At 38.5% G+C, this 18,907-nt stretch overlaps 1 protein-coding gene across 10 annotated transcripts in view; it reads right to left on the bottom strand.

The window, feature by feature from the left end:
- Nucleotides 1-18,907, bottom strand: part of KAT6B (lysine acetyltransferase 6B) — a 229,511-nt gene that overhangs the window by 62,230 nt on the left and 148,374 nt on the right. For all 10 annotated transcript variants that reach the window (XM_064269754.1, XM_064269757.1, XM_064269752.1 and 7 more), the window contains one exon: nt 7,265-7,373. In XM_064269754.1, the coding sequence (XP_064125824.1) occupies nt 7,265-7,373 (109 nt within the window). The remainder of the gene's footprint in view (nt 1-7,264; nt 7,374-18,907) is intronic.

The following is an 18,907-nucleotide window of genomic DNA, read 5'->3' as shown; positions in this document are numbered from 1 at the left end:
GAGTAGCAGACACAAAATTTCATTTGGTATAATATCTAATACTTATGTGAAGCTAATTAAAGATAATTTGGTCTTAATGAGGCAAAGAGAATATGACAGTGTTAATTTCAAAGTAGGCTGATCCATGAAAGTCAAGTAAAATCAATTCCTAGTCCTGACATTTCCACAGACCTGTAGACTATCTGATGATTCCCACACTCATGTTATTAGAGGTTAGAATAATCCTTCACGTTTGTCTAATATTTTATAGGTACTGATAATCTTCATATAATTATCTCACTGGATCCTCACAACAGCCCTGCGAATGCATGCTGCAGCCAGTACCACCCTCTGTCTACAGATCTACTGCAATTACACAGCCAGCAGGCAGAGGAGGAAAACTGAACACTGGGCTGGGACACCATACTTGGGGCTCCTGGCACTATGCAACCTCACCTTACATTTTCACTACATGGAAACTGGAAAATTTTTTTACATAACTTTTAGCAACCATAGACTCAAACATACCTATGATCGCGAAACTGGCAAAGGACTGGTCAACATCTCAATTTGTTACACATAAGGCTGCCATGAGTTGGAGCCAACTCGATGGCAACTAACAAGAACAGCAACCAAAAAATAGTTAAAATATTGTCCGTTTGCCACACTGAGACATCCTAAAAACAGAAAATTTCTAATTGGCTTTACTTAATGATAAAGGAAACAGGTATCACTCACGTCTATGAAGTCTAGTCTAGCTTCCTGGATTATCTGCTCAGCATACAGATTGAATAAGTATGGTAAAAGGATACAACCCCGACATACACCCTTCCTGACTTTAAACCATGCAGTATCCCCCTTGTTCTGCTGGAATGACTGCCTCTTGATCTATGTACAGGTTCCTCATGAGCACAATTAAGTGTTCAAGAATTCCGGTCCTTTCAATGTTATCCATAATTTGTTATGAGAAGCTGGACTATATGAAGAAGGATGGGGCATCAGGATTGGAGGAAGACTCATTAACAACCTGCAGATGACACAATCTTGCCTGATGAAAGTGAAGAGGACTTGAAGCACTTACTAATGAAGATCAAAGACCACAGACTTCAGTATGGATGACACCTCAACCTAAAGAAAACAAAAATCCTCCCAATTGGACCAATAAGCAACACCATGATAAATGGAGAAAAGACTGAAGTTGCCAAGGATTTCATCTTACTTGGATCCACAATCAACACCCATGGAAGCAGCAGTCAAGAAATCGTAAGATGCGCTGCATTGTACAAATCTGCTGAAAAAAGACCTCTTTATTTATTTTTCAAGAGTTGTCAAAAGTCATTTAAAAATTTTTTTTTCTTTTTTTTTTGGCCACTGAAATAATCTTTAAGTTTTCTTTTTTTTTAATTGCACTTTAAATGAAAGTTTACAGCTCAAGTTAGTTCCTCATTCAAAAATTTATACACACATTGTTATGTGACCCTCGTCGCTCTCTCTGTAATGTGACAGCACACTCCTCCTTTCCATCCTGGATTTTCAGTGTCCATTCAACCAGCTCCTGCCCCTTTTTGCCTTCTCGTCTCACCTATGGACCAGGGCTGCCCATTTAGTCTAATGTATCTTCTTGAGCTAAGAAGCACTCTCTTCACGAGTATCATTTTATGTCTTATGGTCCAATCTAATCTTTGTCTGAAGAGTTGGCTTCAGGAATGGTTTCAGTTCTGGGCTAACAGAGAGTCCAGAGGACATGTCTTTTGGGGTTCCTCCAGTCTCAGTCAGACCATTAAGTCTGGTCTTTTTACTAGAATTTGAGTTCTACACCCCACTTTTCTCCTGCTCTATCAGGGACTCCGTTGTGTTCTCTGTCAGGACAGTCATTGGTGGTACCCAGGCACCACGCAGTTCTTCTGGTCTCAGGCTGACGGAGTCTCTGGTTTATGTGGCCCTTTTTTCTCTTGGGCTGATATTTTCCTTGTGTCTTTGGTGTTCTTCATCCTCCTTTGCTCCAGGTGGGTTGCGATCAATTGATATATCTTAGATGCCACTTGCTAACTTTTAAGACCCCAGATGCCACTCACCAAAGTGGGATGCAGAACATTTTCTTAATAAACTTTGTTATGCCAATTGACCCAGAAGTCCCCTGAAACCATGGTTCCCCAGATCCCTGCCCCTGCTACTCTGTCCCTCGAAGTATTTGGTTGTATTCAGGAAACTTTTTAGCTTTTGGTTTAGTCCAGTTGTGCTGGCTTCCCTGTATTGTGTATTGTCTGTCCCTTCACCTAAGCTAATTCTTACCTACTATCTAGTTTTTTTATCTGGTTAGTGAATACCCCTCGCCTTCCCTTGTACCATCAAAGAATGTTTTGTTCTGTATTTAAACCTTGTCTTGAGTTCTTATAATAGTAGTCTCGTACAATATTTGTACTTTTGTGACTTATTTCACTCAGCATAATGCCTTCCAGCTTCATCCATGTTATGAGATGTTTCATGGATTCATCGCTGTTCTTTATCATTGCACAGTATTCCATTGTGTGAATATACCATAATTTGTTTATCCATTCATCCGATGATGGACACCTAGATTGTTCCCATCATTTTGCTATTGTGAATAGTGCTGCTATGAATATGGGTGTACATATATCTATTCATGTGAAAGCTCTTATTTCTCTAGGAGATATTTCAAGGAGTGGGACTGCTGGATCCTATGTTACTTCTATTTCTAGCTTTTTAAGGAAGCGCCAAATTGATTTCAAAAGTGTTTTACATCCCCACCAGCAGTATGTAAGTGTTCTAGTCTCTCCACAACCTCTCCAACATTTATTATTTTGTGTGTTTTGGATTAACGCTAGCCTTGTTGGGGAGAGATGATATCTCACTGTAGTTCTGATTTGCATTTTTCTAAAGGCTAATGATTGTGAGCATTTCCTCTTGTATCTCGTAGTCACCTGAATATCTTCTTTGGTGAAGTGCCTGTTAATATCCTTTGCTCATTTTTTAATTGGGTTATTTGTCTTTTTGTGGTTGAGGTTTTGCAGTATCTTGTAGATTTTAGACACTGATCAGATCTGTTGCAGCCAAATTTTTTTTCCCAGTCTGTATAGGTTGTCTTTTTACTCTTTGATGAGCGTAAGTTTTTAGTTTTTAGGAGATCCCAGTAGTCTAGTTTCTCTTCTGGTGTTTGCACGTTGTTAGTAATGTTTTGTATTCTGTTTATTCCATGTATTAGGGCTCCTAGCATCGTATCTATTTTTTCTTCCATGATCTTTATCATTTTAGATTCATACTTAGGTCTTTGATCCATTTTAAGTTAGTTTTTGTGCATGATGTGAGGTATGGGTCTTGTTTCATTTTTTGCAGATGGATAGCCAGTTATGCCAGCATCATGTGCTAAAGATAAAGAGACTGCCTTTTCCCCAGTTAATGGACTTTGGGCCTTTGTCAAATATCAGCTGTTCATAGGTGGATAAAAGACCTCTTTATAAAGTATTGAAAGGCAAAGATGTCACCTTGAAGACTAAGGTGTGCCTGATTGAAGCCATGGTATTTTCAATAGCATCGTATGCATGAAAGCTGGAAAATGAATGAGGAAGACTGAAGAAGAACTGACCCCTTTGAATTGTGGTGCTGGTGAAGAACATTGAATATACCATGGACTGCCAAAAGAATGAGCAAATCTGTCTTAGAAGAAGTACAACCAGAATGCTCCTTAGAAGCAAGGATGGCAAGACTGCATCTTACATACTTTGGACATGTTGTCAGGAGGGATCAGTCCCTGGAGAAGGACATCATGCTTGGCAGAGTACAGGGTCAGCAGAAATGAGGAAGACCGTAAACGAGATGGACTGACACAGTGGCTGCAACAATGGGTTCAAGCACAACAACTATCGTGAGGATGGTGCAGGACCGGACAGTGTTTTGTTCTGTTGTACACAGGGTCACTGTGTGTCGGAACCGACTCAATGGCACCTAACAACAACACGAAATCTAAGCAGACTCTAAATGTGATATCATACAAATGGTACTTCAGATAGAGATTACTAAAAAGCATCAGAAACATATGGGAAACACATTTAAGAATGATCCTCCTTATGGGCTGCCATCTATATTTCCATTTTCTGACTTTACACTGCTGTTAAGTATTTTTTCATATAAACATCTTATGTTAGGGATCCCTTTGATCATTATACATAATCTCAATTCAATTTTAGAACCAATGGACTCTTCTGAGTGTGAGAAAGCCACCATGTCCACAAAGTCAACTAAGGGTACCAACCAACCTGTTATTTCCACTTGAGAAACTGGACTGGACTGTGATGTCAGGATTCCCACCAGTATTAGCTGGCACTGCTGAACCATGCCAGTCTATTAAGTTCTTTTTTCCTTATAGCTACCAAGGTATCACAACAAAACATTCTAATTGCAAGATTCTCAAGCTCCCTCAAATGAGCCATACATTATTTTGATCCTTCAGTTTAAAGACAAAGAAACAACAACAAAGTCCACTCATCCAATCATGAAGTAAATGTCTACAAAACATTTTCCTGAGTTAGGAACAATAGTTTGTTTTTGTTTTTTTTTTAACCGAAGTAGCCAAGTCCAGAAGGGCACAGTATACTCAGGGGAAGATTAAGCAAACCTCGACCCTGGAGCCAGATTGCAGTGAGAGGCCAGGGAAGCACTGTGAGCCATTCTCTACCTCCAACAAACGGACATGACGACCCTGAGGCTTGAATTTCTGCTGTGACACATGGCTGACTCTGAAGTCTTTGGCTCTGTCTACCTGAAGGGAGGCTCACAAAATGACTCCAGTTATATAAACCTTCTGGGCAGTATCTTCAATCTATGCTTCTCCATTTGTTAAAAGAGAAAACAAGAGAATATTTTTGAAAAGACAAAATATAACACTATACCAACACATCACTAAGCTAACCTTGAAACAGAATGAAAGAAAACTTAGAAACTTCAGGTAGAAAAAAAATTCAGTGACCTCAAAGTATAAAGGAGATCAAACTCTCTTCTGGCAGGTCTTCAGCTTTGAAAAGACGAAGGGAGGTTGATTACATCAGAAAACCTAAGGTCTACTGTTTAGAATTGCACTTTATACCCTGTGAAGGAGGCCCTGAAGTTGTGATCTAGCAGATAATGATCTTGAATTCCTTGTCATCTCAAGTAAGTGTATCACCAAAGGTAGGAAAATATATAAAGGGAACTTTAATTCCTACATTTAAGTATGTTTTTAATCTGTCTTGGTGCCCAGACAAATAGATACTAAAGAAACAAAATAGTGAAGGGTGTTTTTAAAATACCATCTTAAAAATCACAAAGGGTAAACCCTAGACAAATGAACACCACTAAATTATCAGTGAGTTACACAAAAGAATAATTCATTCAGAATGAGTCTCATGAGAAAACCCAAAAGATAACTACAGAGTCAGAACTGATGAGTGAAGCACTACCTCACCAGCATAAAACGGAGGTTGTAGGGTTGAAATTTATTAAATCGAACATACAGATAATGTTTCCATGCCCTTTTGTCACTATTCATGATACCACAGCCAGGTAAAAGAATTCGAATGAACCTGTAAGGCCCATCAAAAAGACTGTCAGAATGTATTTCTCAAGCAGGGTATGAAATGTTTTGTTTCCAAGGCTCTCGCTCTCCTAGTCAGGTCCTGAAAGCGGCTGAACCCCGTAGGACCTATCAAGTTAAACCTTCACTTAGAGCAAGAATCACCGCACAACGCTGTCATTCCACAGAATTTGAAGCATTGCCTTTATCCAACCACTAAGCAGCTGTCGTCAGTGGTGATAAGATTTTAAATGACTTACAGCAATCAGGGACAACAATACCAAACGTGCCAAATAATAGCAATGGCTGGCATTTATTGTATACTTACCATAGCTGTGAAGACCCTGTGCTAGACTATTTACCTGTGATGCCTCATTTAATTCCATAAAACCCGAGAGGTTGGTGCTACCATCATCTCCATTATTTTAATGAGAAAACTGGAGCACAGAATGGTTAAGTAACCAACTCAAGGTAGGGGAGCCAGGATATGGCTTATATAGGATAGAAATTTGCTCTTAATCACTATACTATACTGACTTCCTAAATGAGAGTGCTGTATCTATGGTGTTTTGCAGGCCTGTTGTTCTTTTAAGATGACTGTTGCTAAAGAAATAGTCAATCATGAATTTTAACAGAATACTTTCAGGGGAAAGTTTCAGTAAGCTATAAGAAGATGACTTAAACATTAACATAAAGTGATTAATTTTTTAAAGTCCAATGCCTACCACTCAATCTGTTGACACAGATATAGATAGATATCAGCTAGGCAGGTATCATCTGCTTAACAAGAATTTGCTAGTAAAAAAATTCTTTTATTTAAGCACAATTGTATTTTAATTTCCATTATAAAACCAGAGGTAGTCTTAAAAACTTTTGAGGAGAAAAAGGCAGAGGTTAAAAGCTACCTTGAAAGCATTTTGAGTATTGTCCCTGCCCAGCAACTCCTTGATTTCAACATCATCTTCTGTACAGACTACCGTTTTCCTATTCAACTCCAGGCAATCTGATTTTCTTTCATGCCCAGTGATTTCTTGATAGTAATGTTACAGTTTCCAGAATACTGTTGTCCCTTCATTTCATTCTGAGTCACCCAGAGCTGGGCTGTAATGTTACACTTCACCAGTAGGTGTCATGACCTGAAACATTATACATTCCAACTCAAATATCTTAAATCAAGGCTTCAGGTTATAGAAAGCAAAAGTGACTCTAGTTGTATTCAGCTGGAAAGGTTAGAATTCTCTATATAGAGTTTAGCTATAATTAAGCCAATGTTGGTATGAAATCAAAGCTTAATTATAAATATTAATATATTGTATTATATACCAAACCCCTTGCTGAATCAATTCCGACTCATAGTGACCCTACAGGACAGAGTAGAACTTCCCCATAGGTATTCCAAGCTGTAGATCTTTATGGAAGCAGACTGCCACATCTTTCTCCGTAGAGCAGCTGGTGGGTTAGAACCTCTGATCTTTGGGTTAGTAGCCGAGCGCTTAACCCACCAAACCATCAGGGCTCCTTTATAGTATTATATAAACATATATAGTATCAATATATACCAGAGCTAATACTCAAACTTCCCCTCCCCGTACCTGCTCTTACTTTTTAAATTGAAAACCAATGCTATTATCATATCATTGTTTCAGAAAATAGATACATTTTTTGATAGAAGCGATGATAACGGGGCATTGCACAAAGACACAAGAAACACCAACTTACCACTACTGCCACAATCTGCACAAGAAAGGAGCTCTTCTGGTTTCTTCTCACGATTTGATTCTTTAGTCCCCAGACAGAAGCTACATATTGGAATGGGATCTGCACGAGGCTATGCGAAGATTAAAAAAAAAAAAAAGTTGGTTTCCCATTTCAAAATGAAAAACATTAATATCAAACACATCTTGCATATTTCTTTAACAAAGAAAAACTGCTGAATAAGGTATTCAAATCAACATTTTCTGTTAAAAAAAACTCTTCTATGATTTGATCCTGAAGTATCCCCAATTAATGCATTTAAGAGCGGTGTAGAAGATTCAAATTATAAGTAATTTTTATTAAACCCATAAAATCTAAGCCATTTCTATATTATACAGTCTTCCTGAAATCAACATTATTAAAGATTCGTTTGACATCTCAGTTGTTCCCACAATCTATATGCCTATAATAAATTGATTAATCTATTCAGCAATACAGTCCACGATTAACATCATTAGGTCAGAATTGGAGCCCGGTGACGCAGCGTTTAAGAGCTCAGCTGCTAACCAAAAGGTCGACAGTTCACATCCACCAGCCGCTCCTTGGAAACCCTTTGGGGCAGTTCTACTCTGTCCTGTAGGGTCGCTATGAGTTGGAATCGACTGGACACCCACAGCTTATTTATTTATTTATTTTCCAGGTCAGAATTATTTAAATATTATCAAATGTTGCAGTGCAGGTAACAATCATTCACCTAATAAATATTTAACATAAAATATCGATACTTTTTTGGTGACATAATAATAAGAGTTAGAGCTATGCAAGAACTTTAAAATTCAGTGGGATCACTTGAGAAGATCAAAAGACCATTAAAAAGGCCTTTCTGGCACCAAAGTCTTCGAAAGTAAACCACACCATGCCACACAAAGGGAGATAAACTCTCCATCTTTGACATTACCACCTTATACAAGAAACAACAAAACATTTGTCTAAACCCCTAACACCCTTTTATTCTCACTGTGGAAATTGCTTTTAACAATGTATAAATCTGCATACATTTTCATGTCTCCATTGTTATTTGCTACTACCAGCAACACTAGTGCTCCCACCCATACGAATAGTTGGCTGTGTCTACAGGTCTGGTCATATTATTTTGAACAGCCAAACTCCATGTGAACTAAAATTTCACGGCTTATTCCAAGCCTTCAGACATGTTGTCTGCTAGCCATCTTAATGTTACTGTGATGTCGTCATATCTGAATTCATGAATCAAAAATTCAGGGCAGGAAAGCCCCGCAAAATCAGAAATGTTGTATAAAATAAAAACAAGATTTTACTACGTCTAACTTTCTAAATACATATGAGTATAGAATAAGCCACAGCCCTAACATACACCTCATTTGTTCATTCTCCCTATCTCAAAGTCCTAAAATGTTGCCTGGGTACACAGTAGGTACTCAAGAAATATTTGCTAACTGAATAAATGAAAGGAACATATGCTAGCTTAAAATGTAAACAAGTCAACCTCATCTCTAAGGTAATATTTCAAATGGTTATAATGGTTTCAATAAATGTCTCAGTTCACTGTGACAACATGTCATCAAAACCAGAATTCATCTTATGACCACGCATTCACAGAAGTGTTCAGTATGACTGTTAATTTTATTTTACACTATGAGCCTTCATTATCTTGCCCTTATTTTCAACTTAATTTGTTCTTTTAATATGCACAGGCATTACTTTCTGAAGTCGCTATGCAAATGTATTTTTGTAGCCACAGTTAAAAAGCAGAGTATAAAACCCATTGTGCTAGAAAACCCCAAAAAGATAAGCTACAACAATTGGTCACTGACTCCAGCCACAGGTTTCTGAATGCCAGATAATCAGCACTGCCTAATTATGGGTCCGTAGGTATAGCTGCAACTGCTCAACCGCACTACCTTGGGAGCACTTTTGTTCCTTTAAATAGCAATTAAAAGAGCAATCTGGTTTTAAAGTGACAACATTCCCCTGATAGATTCTAGGTAAAACCCAGTCCTTGTACTAATGGAATTCCTGCTTTCATTTGCTGCAACAATGTTCAAGCCATTGCTGCCATCCTTGCAGTGATAAATAATTTACAAAATGTCACGTATCATTCATGCAATGAAACAAATCCCAATCTGCAATCCCATTTTTCGTTCCCAGATGAATTTTTAGCTTTAAAAAAGACATGGCCATTAGCCAGCATTCATGCTCATTTTTCGTTTTTAACTAAAGGTAACACAAAGGACAAAGGTTGCTAGTAGTTCATGGCCAGAAAGACTGATGTCCTGCACTCTGCCCAATAACGGAAAGCATAGATGCTATCACTTCACACTACATTCAAGTGAGCCCCACCGCGATGATCTATGCTCACAACCATTTATTTTAAGGGTAACTATCTCACAGTACTCTATAAAACCACTGCATTATACAAAAATGTCTGCCCTGCTGAATTATTGATAATTCAAAGCACTTTTTTGCTAGCCTCAGTGTAGCTGAGTCTAATTAACTTTAAAAAATTGTCACTTGTATGAAATGAAACTTTTACAGTAATGCATGTAAATGGATCACAGAATTACTAGGACTCATTACTCTCAATCAGACTACATAAAACCATTTCAAAAAATAATCCCTGGTAATAGATTAAAATGGACTGCAGTAGAAAGAGGTATGAGTAACTGGCAACTTAATTCTGTATAAGTCCACTACAGACAAGTCATTATTTAAGAGGTCTGAAAATGAAACGAAAAATCTCCAAATTCTTAATTCCTTTCTTTGAAATTTCACAAAGGCACCTACCTAACCTGTTGATCGCACTACCGATATGCCTGAATACTTCAAACTATTTCCAAGAATCAGTGCTCATGGATTGGCCTAAACATGAAAATATCCAGCAGACTTACGGCAACTAGCTCTGGAAGCACCTCCCCTCACCTGCTTAGGCCATGGCCCTGGGCCAGTTGCTGGGCTAGAGGCTGCTCACAGGTGCTCTCATTTAATCCAAGGATCCTTTGAGGTAGGCGTATTATCATCCCCATTTTAGGGAGGAAATAAAGGATCTGAGAAGTTAGGTAACTTTGCTAAAGGTGAACAGGTTCAAGTGTGGAGTTGGGATTCAAATACAAGTGGGTCTTCTCTAAAGCTCATTTCTCACCTTTGCCACCTTCTCTCTTAGACTCTCCTCTCAGAAGAACAAATGTTTAAAAATAATCATTCCATTGATGGCAATGAGTCCACTAATGTCTCATAATCTCTTCTATCCAATTTCTCCCATGACCAATGGCATATGTTTTTAAAACTATTAAAAAAGACAACCACTAATATGCTATAGATTATTTATTGATTACAATGGGAAAGGGTATCTTTACAATGGGGAAAAATCTGGTGGACACTTCCTTAACCAAGTGATCAAACTTGACATCACACGCCTCCTGAAGGACTCAGCACTATGTACGCAGCATTCCTACCGAAAACATTTAACCTGAGTCTAATCGTAAGGAAACAATCAGACAAATCCAAACGGAGGGACGTCCTGTAAAGCAACTGGCCCAGAGTCTTCAAAAAAAAAACATTAATGTCATGTGAGACCCAAAAAGGGGCAGAGCCACTGTTCTAGAGGAGACTAAAATGGCATGAAAATGAAATGCAACTCACGATCCTGGATTGGATGCTAGATTTTTCAAAATATGGCTATATAGGATATTATTGGGATAATGAGGGAAATCTGAATATGTACTATGTATCAGATAATTTTTTTGTATTAAAAAAAAAAAAAAACCAGTGCCGTCGAGTCGATTCCAACTCATATTTTTTGTATTAGATAATACATAAATTGGGCATAACATAAATTTCTTGAGTGTACACGATCGTGGTTATATAGAAGAACATCTTTTTTCTTAGCAGGTATGTATTAACATCTTTAGGAGTAAAGTGCCAAGATGCCTGCAACTTACTCTTAAATAATTCAGGAAAAAAAACTCGGTGTGTAGAGGGGGAGGAAGAAAGTAAATGTGGCAAAATGTTACAGTTTGTGAATCTATGCAAAGGGTTAGGGTGTTCATTATATATATATTTTTTTTTCTGCATATTTAAAACTTTTCCAAATAAAAAGTTGGGGTAAAATAAAATAGCACCCCTTCTACTCTCAAAATAGACATAGAATGAAAAATTATACAGGTAGATTATAAACATTTATAAAACAAAGTATCTCAATTCAATGACCAATTCACAGAAAATACAGAGGACAGAGGAATATGTTAATCTATATATGCAGGGGAATCCAAGCACCAAAACTCTAGAGGACAAATGACCCAGTTTCTTCAACAAATAAATAGGGTGTGGAGGGGGAAAAGGAAGAAAATAGATATGGAAGAGGAACCAATAGATTAACAGAGATTTAAAAGGCATATTGGCCAATCACAACGTAGGGTCCCTATCTTGATCACGATTCAAACAAACTGTAAAACAAAACAAAAACATTGTGACCTAGTGACAGAGTCTGCAGGATGAGGGCAAGCTGGATGTCTTTATCCGGAAGAAGGGCTCAATTTGCTCTCCATAGGGGTTACTGCAGACAGATAAACTTTCTAACAGAGCTGCCCAACAATGGACATGAACCAGCTAAAGGCCTCTGGAATCAGAAGTGATCATGGAGAGGCTGGGCGGGCCCCACAAGGATGGTAAGGACGCCACAGTGTGGAAAGTAGCTTCGCACAAGTTGGGGGTTTGGGGTACTTCAGAGGTCTTTTGCAGATCAAATCTTTCAATGGTTCGATGGTCTCTAAGGATCTTCCTAGCTCTAATTTTTTTTATGGATTCTATCATACTTCAAAGACATTTTAAGAGCTTTCAGGACTCTCGATCTCAAAATAAAACAGCACTTTCTGAAGAAACATTCTTTAAACCCAGGACACTGTATTTTTAAGAAGCTTTACTTTTTTTTACCTTTGTTTATGGTTATTTTTGCTTCCTGCCCTGAAGGAAATAACATCAGTGTCTTTTAGTCTAGGCAACTAGACAAAAAAAAATGAATGCTCATGTACTAGATCAGAACCAGGGGTACCCAGGCTCCATCCTCTTCCTGACAATGGTCTCCATTCACAATGATCAGGGATATCCCTCTCTTTCCATAATCCCCACTGTGGCTCCAACCCCCTTGAATCATCTGCAACTTTCTTGAAGCCACTTACAAAACATACAATTCAGCAATTCCAAGCGGTTAACACAAACCAGGAACCAACTCAACAGCAACTGGTGCAAAGCGAACAAGCACTTTTTATTCCCACATTCACACTTGCATTATGGAAAGACCTGGATTTAAACTCTGTTCACAGAGCTTCGGTTTCCTCATCTGCAAAAGGGCACGATAATGCCCACGTTGTCCAGCTCCAGGGCTGCAGAAGTTTAAATGCGAGTAGGTGTGTGAAAGTATTTTGTAAACTATAAAGTTCTATTCAAATATTGTTACAATTACTACAAAATCCACTTTGGCTATAAAAACAAGACCAAACAAACAACTTCAAGTCCTTAGTAAGCATCAGCACAAATGAATTGTTCTGAAGTTTAGAATTACTCTATAAAAGACTTTGATTCTCTGAGCCCCCATGATAAATATTAATCTTAGAGGAATTTTTTTTTTTTTTTTCCTTAAGAACGGATTAATCAGGGAGTACAGGAATAGGGTGGAAAATGCCCCAGTGAGAGCCAAGAGGCCTGTAACTGATTTAATAAAAGGAATGCTAAAAGTAAAAGATGTCAAAGGAAGAAAAACACAAGCAAATACAAAATCTTAAGTGAATAATACCACAAAAATGAACAAAGATGAGTATAAACCTTTAACCCCCAAGAGGCAAACAGTTCATCTCTGGAGAATGTACGCTACATTTTAGCTCAGACGTCTCAATTCAGTAACTCCAAAACAAGTCGTATGAAAGGGTTATTTCAAGACTCTTCCACGGCCTTTTATTTTGCACCCCTTTGTCTTTTTGCACCTGAATTTGAAGTTTACAACTTTAGGTAATGCTTTGCTGTTTGGAAACCCTGGTGGCGTAGTGGTTAAGAGCTACCGCTGCTAACCAAAAGGTTGGCAGTTCGAATCCATCAGGTGCTCCTTGGAAGCTCTACGGGGCAGTTCTACTCTGTCCTATAGGGTCACTATGAGTCAGAATTGACTCAGTGGCAATGGTTTTTTGTTTGTTTGCTGTTTGCCAAAATTCTTTTCTAAAGTTGTCACTTGTGCCAATCCCAAAACCCATGACACAGGCCTGGTGGCTCTGTCTCCGTTTCACAGGTTCCCTATGGTCACAAAGCTCTAAGACGCAGGGACCCCAGCTTACTGCCTCCAAACCTTTTGCTCTTCCCTTTATTGATCGTTTGTCCCTCATTTCCTTTTGAACCTGAGTCGGATATCACTCCATCAGAGAGGCTATCCCTGACCATTCTCTCTGAAATGGCATTCCACCCACATGCCTCTGGAGCCTCCATACATTGATTTATTTCTCTTCATAGAATTTATCACTACCTAACATATGATGTATTGTTTACTTGTTTATTTTGTCTCCCTTACTCAACTGTAAGCTCCATCATGAGGGGAGGGACTTGGCTCACTGCTATATCCCTAGCCTCAAAGTACACTGAATAAATGAATAAACAAATGAACGAACTGGTTTGAGGTTAGAAACTGGTTTCTCTCGTTCAACAGGCCCCAAAATAAAGACTAAATCTGTTGCCCTTGAGTTAATTGCAGTTCATAGAGGCCCTATAAGACAGGGTAGAACTGCCCCATAGGGTTTCTGAGACTGTAAATCTTTACGGAAGCAATGCCCACACAGCAGGTGATGGGTTCGAACCACGAATCTTTTGGTTTGCGGCCAAGCGCTTTAACCACCGTGCCATCAGGGCTCCTTTAAAATGTACACTACTTTCCCTTTATTATCATGTATATTTTTTTTATATTCTTACTGACTACACATATGATGTGTAAAGCAACCATCAGTGGCAATGTGGGTTCTCTCATTGTCTAATCTGAAGAACTTTTTTTCCACTCTTGACACACATAATGAATGCCATTGTGTTTGCTATATAAGTCTGTAGGCATAACTTCACATGACAAAACCAAAAGAAAAAATCAGCTGTGAGGAAAATGATCTCATCACTATAGTATCAGGGTATACCACATGAAATCTCAGATTTGGGATGAATCGTTTTTAAATCCTGATTAGACATGTTAGGGTAAGTGGCTATTAGGTTACACCAATTCGTATTACTAGGCTACCTTTCATTATCATTTGACTTCATTTTCTAGGTGGTTCTTGTCTGTAAGCATTGATTTTTTGCCCCTCAATGATAGGATGACTGTTGAACAATCATGACTACTTTTTTTTATACAAGTTCAAATTAGGACATAATACAACTGAGGCCAAGGAAAACATCAATTTGGCATTTGGAGAGGGTGTTGCTAGCCAGTGATGGGCAGAGTGGTGGTTTCAGAAATTTCACTATGAAGATGAAAGGCTCAATATAGCCTTGAGGAAAACCAAAATCTGTCATAAACGAAGACCAGGTGAAAGAATTGGTAGAATGCAACCCCTGAAAAACAGTTCAAAATCTTGCAGCAGACTTGGGAGTATCTCCTATAGCTGTTGTGTGTTCCATGTGAATTGACTGAAAATCAAAAATTGCAACATCTAGAGGTGTTCTCAGCGCTGCTAACCCACAGGAAAAAACGAGCCTTTTTTTTTTTTTTTTGCAACGTATCAGTTTTTTTTTTAATCTATTTTTTTTTAAATTGTGCTTTAGATGAAGGTTTATAGAGCAAATTAGTTTCTCATTAAACAACTTGTACATGTATTGTTTTGTGACACTGGTTGTCAACATACTCACCTTCTTGACCTTGCATTCCCCATTACCACTTTTCCTGTCCCATCATGCCTTCTTGTCCTTGCCCCACTGTGTGGCCATTTAGTCTCATTTTGTTTTACGGGCCTATCTAATCTTTGGCTGAAGGATGAACCTCACGTATCATTACTTATGATGAGAATGGATACTGTTGAACAGTAATAAATGATGTGGGCAATGGTTAGATGCAGAACAGACTCCAAGACATTACCCAAAACAACCGCTGTATCCAAAAAAGGTTATGGTGACTGTATGGTGGTGTGCAAAAGGCATAATACATGATTCTTTTTTGCAGCAAGGGCGATCAATCAGTGCAAACTTGTACTGTCAGGAAACTGATCACATGCATGAAAAGTCACGCTCAAAACAGCGAAGACTGGTCAACAGAGATGGACCAATTCTGCTGCACAACAATGCTCGACCACCCTTTGAAAATTAACAGAGCTAGGCTGTAAGATTTTGCCACACCCACCTTACTGACCTGACATCTCCCCAATGGATTACCACCTTTTAAACACCTGGAACTCTCCATATATAATAAAAGATTCACAAATACTTGAAACATTTGAGCAGTTCACAGTCTCAAAAGATGGCAGTTTTTTAAGAGGAACAGATACTTTAACATCACACTGGCACAAGATAACTGAACATAACAGAGCATATTTGATTAAATAAGTAAATTTGTTTAACCTCAATTTATAGTTTTTACTTTTCCTTCAAAAACCTGACATTTCCTATGGTATACCTTAATTAACTGTTACCCAGTGCCCTTGAGATTAAGGCTCTTCTAATAGTAGTCACTATGCTGTTGTTATTTGCCCTCAAATTGGCCCCCAATTCATGGTGACCCCGTGCGTAACGAGACAAAACCCTGCCTGGTCCTGCACCATCCCCATGATCGGTTGCAGAGTGAACCATTGTGAGCCATAGGATTTTCACAGCTGATTTTTGGAAGCAGATCGCCAGGTGTTCTTCCAACCTTTCTTCCTAGTGCATCTCAGTCTGGAAGCTCTGCTGAAATCTATTCAGCATCATTGTGACACGCAAGCCTCCACTGACGGGCGGTGGCTGTGCATGACATGCATTGGCTGGGAATCGAACCCAAGTCTCCCGAGTGGAAGGCAAGAATTCTACCACTGAATCATCACTGCCCTCTTAATAGTCACTACAAAAAAACAAAAAAACCCAAGCCCATTGCCATCAGGTCGATTTCAACTCATAGCGACCCTGTAGGACAAAGTAGAACTGTCCCATAGTTTCCAAGGAACATGTGGTGGGTTTGAACTGCCAACCTTTTGGTTACCAGCCATAGCTCTTAACCGCTATGCCACCAGGGTTTCCAATAGTCACTACAGGTTATATATAGAATAGATTTAGGGCCATGCTCAGTTGCTAGTAACTAGTTGTAACTCCCCCCCATCCTTTCCCTCTCAAGAAAGAATACAAGATGAATAGACTGCAATGAGTGTGACAAAATTATAAGAACATAAATCTGTCCCATCTATTTTTAAAAGAGAATATTTTATAGGCAATTGAGACAAAAGTTTATTAGTTGTTACCACGGGCTGAGGGGGAAGGTGTTGCTGAAGGGGTACAGAGTTTCTGTTTGGGGTGAGGAAAAACTTCTGTAAACGGATAGTGGTGCTGGTAGCACATGGTGAATGTAACTGATATCACTGAACCATACACTTGAACATGGTTAAAAATCAAATTAATAAAATAAAATAAACACGGGAAAAAAATCCTTAATAAACTTTGGGTGCTTTATTACTGGCAACAAATTCTCTCCACAAATTTCACAACTGATGGCACTACAACAGTAGAGGCTGAAAGTTGTTCCCATTGTTCCTAGGGCAACATGCTGACTTTTTTTCTTTTTTTTTTGGCCACTTTTTTTTTTTTAGCACTCTATTTGTACCTTACCTAGTAAAGAACTAGACTTCATTTCTTGCCACTTGACCTACTTATCCGACTGACATCTGTCTAAGCAGATAAAGCGAACAGTCCACTCCTAATTAGGATATAGATCAGGCACATTCTCGATTTTCCTGCACAGCAATCTGCTTAAAATGTGGTCCTTAGAAAGACACTAACTCTAAAAGCAGGGACTCCCTATGATGATCTAAGTCATCTTATTTTTAAGAGCTTTATCTTGCTCCCACTGGCGTCAGCAGTAAGCGTGGTCAGTGCCGCCACCCCTCAGGAGGGAGGTCTGGTGACCAGCACTCTCTCACAGCAATACCAGCTTTACCTCAGATCCTTTGGGGCTGAAAAGGACTGTTTACAACATGTCTATCGCCATTTCCCCTTTTGTTTTATTCTAAGGCTGTTCTTGTAATTTCATCATGGATTTTGATCGGAGTAGATGCTTAGTTTTTCCAGAAGTTAATTGGAGAAATAGTTATTATAAGACCCTATATGAGCAACAATTTTACCATAATTTTACTGTCGCCATGTAGATTTTATTGTATCGCCTCCCCGGTCATTATGCTTCTCTGTGGGTAATTGGTTCTGTGAGGGAGTGCTGTATCATCCCACTGGCTCTTTGGATCCAGTGTCTGCAACATTCTGGGTAAGAGGATTTATTATTGTTAATGTACGGAGCTCCTGAATGTGACTGCTACATGTTCCCTCCTTTTCATATTATACAGTGATTAGGCTTCCTTGTATTTTAAAAGTAATCACAGTAAATAAAATCTCAGAAGCCAAAAATCTTTAAAAAATCATCCCTACACATATCCATAAAATACATCACTAATTTGTTCATTTCAAGAATCACTGAGAAACAAAAAAATGATCAATGACCACATACTGGGAAATTCCCACATTCAAAGGCTGATTCTGAAGTATGAAATAACAAAAGCTTAGCCACAAAGGAAAATGAAGAGAAGAAAAGATTTTCTTTCTAAGAACATCCACGGTTGTCAATTGTGCAGAGTTAATTGAAATGCTCACACTGTATCCTGTAGTCTAGAACTTGTTCTAATTAGGCAGGTGTGCCATTTATAAGAGTGCTGATTAAGGAAAGTGATTCTATTGGAAGGAAGGAATCTAATCCTGCACAGTGCATTTAACAATAGCATCTCATTTGTTCTCTTTTTTTTTTTGGAAGATAAAGCCCACAAGTTTTGAAAAAAGGACAATGAAACAATTGCCTTCCCCAGGGCCTTCAATTTCTTATCTGGGCAGGGACTTGGCTTTTAAGATTTCATCTGAAAGTCTTTCCTCCACCCCTACCATTAGAAACTGCAGATATTGCACTTATCTTCTTAAAAGGGATCAAAGTCTGATTCAACACAGCTGGAAATTCAACACATGGTTACAGGAAGTCTGCTTAGGATTTGCAAGCTACTCTTCGGCAAGCATGTCACGATATTAGCAATACAAACCCTAGTCTAGATTTAGAAAAATGGAATTTTGAAATCAACTCACATTCAAGTGTCACAGATCTTTAGTGGTTCCTTGTTTAAAAGAAAACTGACAAAGTGCCTCCCTCTCAAGTGATTCACAGCCTCAGTGCCGCAAGAACCTTGACTAAAGTAGGTCCAAACTTAGAGACCAACGTTTCTTAAGGATAAGAAAGCTGACGGGAATGTAGATGGAAATTCTATCTTTAAGATGGAAAGAATAATAAAATAGGAAAACTCTGGTGCTAAATTTTGGAAGCAAAAAATGCAACGGGGGCTCTTGGTAGAAATTCTGTACTGTAATTCATCTGTGTGACATGTGAATTCTTTCCAAGTAAAG

This window comes from Loxodonta africana, chromosome 16 (genome assembly GCF_030014295.1).
Source record: "Loxodonta africana isolate mLoxAfr1 chromosome 16, mLoxAfr1.hap2, whole genome shotgun sequence".
NCBI lineage: Eukaryota > Metazoa > Chordata > Mammalia > Proboscidea > Elephantidae > Loxodonta > Loxodonta africana.
The sequence above is the reverse complement of the archived record's forward strand: the minus strand, read 5'-3'. Positions and strand labels throughout refer to the sequence as shown.